Raw genomic sequence first — 6,288 nt, forward strand, 5'->3', positions numbered from 1 at the left:
GATTTTTCCTCACCAGGGGGCGAGTACACAAAATGACCAGGGAAGGGAAATTAAATCTTTGATTTAAATGAAACCAGGTTTTGCCAAGTATTATTGACTTTTTCCTACGCTAAACACGCTTAGTGTGACAATAGGAGCTGTTCCCCTGAAATTAACGGTTGATCCACAATCATGATAACGAGGGTCTGCAGCTTCTGTGGTCTGACATCGACACCAGAAAACAGAAAACGACATCTTCAGAAAAGTCCAACAATGAACCAGAATTTCTTTAGTCAGGTTATTAAAATGTTTTTCTTCATGGCTTCATCCTCTTCTTCCACCTTCCTGCTGGTGCAGAAAGTCTGGTTCTACAGAAGACAGTTACATCACCTGAACTTTTATATACGAACCACGAGGTGACGCTAAAATCATACCTTTATCATTTGATGCATTGAACCACCAAAATCATTTTTCAGTTTTTTTATTATTCAAACAGAGTTTCTGTACATTAACGTTTTGTTCCCCCTGCACAAATGTTTGCACATTTCCTCCCCACTGTGACGTCTACTCTTGTTTATTCATCTCTGTAGAATGTTGATGCACAGCTTCAACAAAGGCACCAACATGCTCTGGGTCCATGTCAGGATAAAGACCGTGGCCCAGGTTCGCAATGTATCTCTGTGTCCCAAAGCCCTCCAGCATCTTTTTAACAATGTTGGAAATGCGTTCCTGTGGAGGGATAGAAGTTGGTCACATATTAGAACATCTTCCAGGTTCTCATTTTAAAATGTTCTACTCAAATGAAACACTGATATGAATACTCATGTGTGCTGTATCAGAAGGAAAAGCTACACACAATCTTGAAGGGAAAAGAGAAGCACATTTTTCCTGAATATTTGTTGCACATCATACATACACTACCGGTCAAAAGTTTGAGAACACCCCAATTATTCCAGTTATTTATTGCAATTCAAGTCGTGTAAGCCCAATGAATAGCTTGAAATGGTACATAGCTAAGTACTGAACAGCCAGAGGTTAAAAAAAAAAGTTTGGTTACTCAAAACCAAAAAATAGTGCATATTTCAGAATTATACAAAATTTTAGTTATACAATAATTTTCAGTAAAAAAATGAAAAAAGTGTGGTGTTCTAAAACCTTTAACCGGTAGTGTACATTTATGGTAATTGTCATTGGTCTGTGTTTATATATCTTGAATGTTTTTCTCTGTATATTTAAAAAAATAGCTCTGGTTGTTACCTTTGGAGCATAGAGTGCACATGGATCCATGTTCCCCTGGAGGCTGACCTTTCCTCTTGTGAGCTCCCTGAACACACACACACACGCACACATAAAGGGCAAACAGAGTAACCTTGTACTGAGTGGTTAGGTATTTGAAGAAGAAAACACAGACAGACATTGTTGACTCGTCCACTGCACCCTGTGACAAATCAGCTGATGAGGAGACTTCATTAATGGTTACCCTGCTCCACAGTCTAGTCTCGGTCAATGCTGAGTTTTTTTATAGCTTTATATGTTTGTAAGAATGTATTTTAGATTATTAGGAGAGCTAACTATTCAATCAACTGACTTATTAATAAATAATGTTTATATATGTATATACTGTATGTGTATGTGTGTATGTGTACCTTGCAGAACTTGGGTTAATGGTCCAATCCAGTCCAACCACCTCATAACCAGACTGTGACAGGTCCTCTAGTCCGTAATGAGCATCCTTTGCAAACACAATCTGAAAGAAAAAACCAAACAGACAACACCCCAGATGGTGAACGGTGGTGAAACATTTCAAATGATGGAGCAATTGCTGCTCTGTTATGGTGTTCTTCTGGGAGGACGTGAGCAGTGAAATTACCATTAAACAATTACAATTAAACACTATCTTTCTATCTCTTTCTATTTCTATCTCTAAACACTTTCTATCTCTTACCATGGGAACATCTTGTCCCGTCTGCTTCAGTTTGTCTTTAACTCGACAGGCGATGTCTCGGAGGTAAGGCAACGAGAACTCACTAAACTCAACAGGCCCCAAGATTCCGGCGTGGGAATCAAAAACCTGTAGAGCCTGGACAGAGCAGAGCAGGAGAGACGACAACACTTTGTTTTAGAGGGACAAACACTACAATGAATCCAGGAATGTTGTTATGACAAACACTCATAACTAATCGTGATTAGTGAACAGCTTACCTACTAGGTAATGCAGACATGTGATTAATCAGACTAAACATAATGTTTGTCAACCATAAAATATATTTTATGTACAGTATATCCAACAGACAGCAGTATGTGAATGTGATCATGTTTGCTTCTTAATCAATGAAGTTTATATAATTTATCACAACAACCCAGTGGTCTGACCTGAGCTCCCGCTGTCACCTGCCCCAGCAGATACTCCACAATCACATCAGTCAGCATCCTCAGCAGCATGTGGCTGGCCTCGGGGTATCTGTACAGCCAGCGCTTTGCCTTAGAGTGGGTGGTGGAGCCACCGCCCTCGATCATGTAGGACATGAGCGTCCACTGCACAGAGGCACAGCCAAGTGGTGGGGAAAGAAAACAAAACAGATACTTTAATGGCTATCAGAGGGAATCGGTAAACACACCACACATCTGCTGACTCAACGCAGGATCCATTCACAACCGGTTACAGTCTGGACGACAGACTGATCACCGGTGTATGTTGGAATATCACAAATGCAATCCCGCTGATAACCTTTGTCATCAGCCGTTTTAACAACTCAAGATTAATGACTGATTGATTTTCTTTTTTATTAGCGGTATGGCACCACCTATGGTGCTTTGACTCCCTCTTGTGGTACACGTAGGAACGGCAGAACATGTTACAGTCAAAGAATATTTTATCAAACTATTTCTAATAAACACAAAGATGTTGTCACCATGATGCAGAAAAATGTTTGCATGTAATGTATTTCTAATGAAGACAACAATATGGTATGGTTGACCTTAAAAACGATGTCAATGCAATGCTGTTGATGTAATTTTCTTACTAAATGACATAAAAAGACCAACTGTTCTCTCACCGGAGCTCCAGTGAATCCTATAAGCGGCACTTTGCCCTCGATCTTGTGTCTGGTCAGTGTGATGGCGTTGAAAACGTAGCCAAGTTCCTTGTCCACGTCAACTTTGACACGCAGCCTCTGCAGGTCTTCAGGGTCTTTCAGGGGGGTTGGAAACGTAGGGCCTTTACCTGGAACCATTTGGACATCCATACCCAAGGCCTGGAAGAACAGAAAATGTATTTATTAGCAGGCCATGTTTTTTTAATAATTTAAAAATGCTCACCTAAATATATGTAGTGCATTTAAAATAAAATAAAAATATGATAGAACCCTCAAATCAAGGCAAATTGTACTTATTGGTCTTCACACAACTTCCCCTTCACCCTAATGATTCCTTATTCCTTTTTATATTTACCTGAGGCACGACCAGAATATCAGAGAAGATAATGGCAGCATCAAAGGGAAAACGTCTCAGAGGCTAAAAATAGAAAAAGAGAATTTTTCAAATGCACAGTTTACATACAAAAACAAAGTGATATTTTACAATAATATTAAGAGTAAAGGTTGTCAATAATGTTTTGTTTAAGGATATTTCTCCATATACTTTAAGTTCTACCTGCAGAGTGAGCTCACAGCAGGCCTCTGGTGATCGACACGTCTCAAAGAAGTCCTTCCCTGCTCTGGCCTCACGGAACTCTACAGAGGAAACATACTGTATTTCAACAATGAAATCACATGGAAAATTATATGGTAAAACCATTTTATTTTTTCACTTCACTCGTTTTAGGTTTAATGATGGATTTGTTTAGTTATAACATTGCTATAACTACAGCTAGATTTCCTGCATATTCCAACTTAACAAATAATCAAAAACACTGAATTAATGAACAAGAAGGGTGGAGACAGAGGAGAAACTACCTGGCAGATATCGACCAGCCTGTCTCATACACCAGACAGGGACATGTTCGGTTTTTTCTCCCCATGCTGCTCGCAGAAATGTATCATTCAGCAGCGGAGGGAAGTCTTTAGGCCTAGGTGAAAAAAAAACAGAGCATTCTTCATGTGTTTGCATTGCAGCTGTTAGTGAATTATATGTTTAATAATTTAAAATCTTTAAATATGGAGGCCTATGCCATATCCAAGGTGCTTGGCCAAACATTTAATAACCACCAGTTTTAGCAGTCATTTAAAATGATCATACGCTGACATACATTACTTCAAATTAATACTAAAACAGACCTGATCAGTTTAACCCTATGGCTAAAATGCAGTTGCATAACACTGTTATCTACAGCACAAGCATATACTCCTCCCCTTGCACCATGACTTCATATTCAAAGTTAAAGAAACACAGATAATGCCCCAGGCTGCTGCCTTATCAGGCCACAGCAGCTGGAGGAAAAAAACGGTTAAAAGATGGATTTAAAAATAATTAATTAAAACTTGACTCAATTTTAAACTTAAGTTTCCCTCTGGCCGTCTGATGGAGTTTGTTATGAAAAAATGAGTATGAAATTTACTTTTCTAATGACTTATAATGTATAGTTTTTGTTATTGTTACAGACCTTATACATTCTTTAACATTATCCAAAAGGTCTTCTAAATCTACTTAAGGACATTTAACGTGAATGGGCAAGAACAAATATAAACAGACAGACCCAGAAAACTAACTCGTGAAAATAAAACATAGGAGTTTTTTTATTTCGCGTTATACCAGATTATCCTGAAAGTTGAGTTTAAAATTTGTAAAAATAAAAAAAATAAGATAATTGAATATCACAAATGTTTTGCAGTGATAGCACAAACGACTTAAATAAAACAAAGTCATCTGGAGTGATAACTACACAACACAAGTGAAAGAAAACGTTCCATTTTAACGAAGTAATACATGTCGTAATAAAGACGCGGTCGGGTTTGTGGACGTCATTTTACACCTGACAGCTGGCAGCTAGCGTTGCTAGACTGATAATAACAAGTGCACCAGAAAAGCTAGCACCGGGGCTACTCACAGTAAAAACCGGTCGTTGCTCATGTCCACTGGGCGAAGGAGATACTCCTGTGTATCTTTCTGTAAGAGTCTGTCGTAACCAATGGGCACTTAACTGTCGGTTGTTATTCCACAGTGCTACAGGGCGCGGCCATCTTGGAAGACCACGTGATCATATCGGGACAACTTGACTACGTTTCAAAATAAAAGTCTACCACGCTCGATCATACGTTTCATTCTCGTTCGTCTCCTTCGTTTCCCGTCATCCTCTTGTACATTTAAATCTATTATCTTTTCTAATACAAACGTTTTTTTTTCAAACGCACTCCACAGTGTGCGCAGCCATTGGTATATTCGGACGGTGTTTCACGTAGGGTCTAGATGGAACCATAAAGAAGGTTTTAGTGTTGTAAAAGGTACTCAAAAAGGTTAACAAATCACTAAATACAGAATATTGTAATTATAACATTTACTTTTTTAATTTTAATTTATTTCATACATCCCCTACTGCTAAATTGTTGCAACAAATCACAGAAGACACATTCTAATAATTTTACTAATACATTTCGGCAGTACTTTTCATAACCAATGGATGTCGCTGCTGTCACTGTTTTCAGGCTCAGACAGAAACATTGCGTTGTAACACAGATAGAGAGAAATATAGAGAAATATATAGACATTGGGAGAGACAGGGGAAGAGGGGGAGGGAAAGTGAGCGAGAGAGGAAGAGAGAGAGAGAGAGCGAGAGAGGGGCCACTCTTCCATGCAGCCCACTCTCCTCTCCTGTGCACAATACTCAGGCCGTTCCATCCTTCTTCACTTCCTCCCCACAGCTGGCTGGCTCTCTTGACTCTCACCCCCCTCATCCCCGTCTCCTCTCTGATGCTAGTGTGTCGTTTCTCGCTCTCTCTCACACATACACACACACGCGCACCAGACGATACACTTCGGAAAGACGGGATGACTGACACGTTTTGCAGGATCTGAATTTCGCTGGATTTATTTGCTCATCATAAAGGAGGGGAGCACAGAGGGATAGGGGGGAAAACGGAGGCTCTCCACCCCCCTCCCAGCCCCAACCCCCGAGGGACCTTATATTACAGTAAGCAGCCGCAATTTTGAATTTTCTCATTTGTGCTACAGGCTTGCACAACCGAATTTTCACCAAGGAGTCCGTGAGTGATTCAGTAAGGCAGCAGTAGAAACATGGCTCGGTTTTGTATCAGACTTGAAGTGTGTGTGTGTGTGTGTCTGTGATCGTTAGGTATTTATTGATTTACCTATTTA

The 6,288-nt window shown here is 39.7% G+C and overlaps 1 protein-coding gene across 1 annotated transcript; it reads right to left on the reverse strand.

Annotated features, from left to right (window-relative positions):
• Positions 1-444: 444 nt before the first annotated feature.
• On the reverse strand, positions 445-5,183 carry urod (uroporphyrinogen decarboxylase). Its single transcript, XM_008334850.3, has 10 exons — positions 5,024-5,183; positions 3,933-4,045; positions 3,631-3,710; positions 3,430-3,492; positions 3,036-3,233; positions 2,353-2,514; positions 1,925-2,059; positions 1,626-1,726; positions 1,237-1,303; positions 445-708 (listed from the first exon to the last, which is right to left on the reverse strand). Exons 1-10 carry the CDS (start codon positions 5,044-5,046, stop codon positions 544-546), a joined length of 1,107 nt encoding a protein of 368 aa, XP_008333072.1. The 5' UTR covers positions 5,047-5,183; the 3' UTR covers positions 445-543.
• Between the last annotated feature and the right edge of the window lie 1,105 nt (positions 5,184-6,288).

Source organism: Cynoglossus semilaevis, chromosome 20 (assembly GCF_000523025.1).
Source record: "Cynoglossus semilaevis isolate Cse_v1.0 chromosome 20, Cse_v1.0, whole genome shotgun sequence".
NCBI classification, from domain to species: Eukaryota; Metazoa; Chordata; class Actinopteri; order Pleuronectiformes; family Cynoglossidae; genus Cynoglossus; species Cynoglossus semilaevis.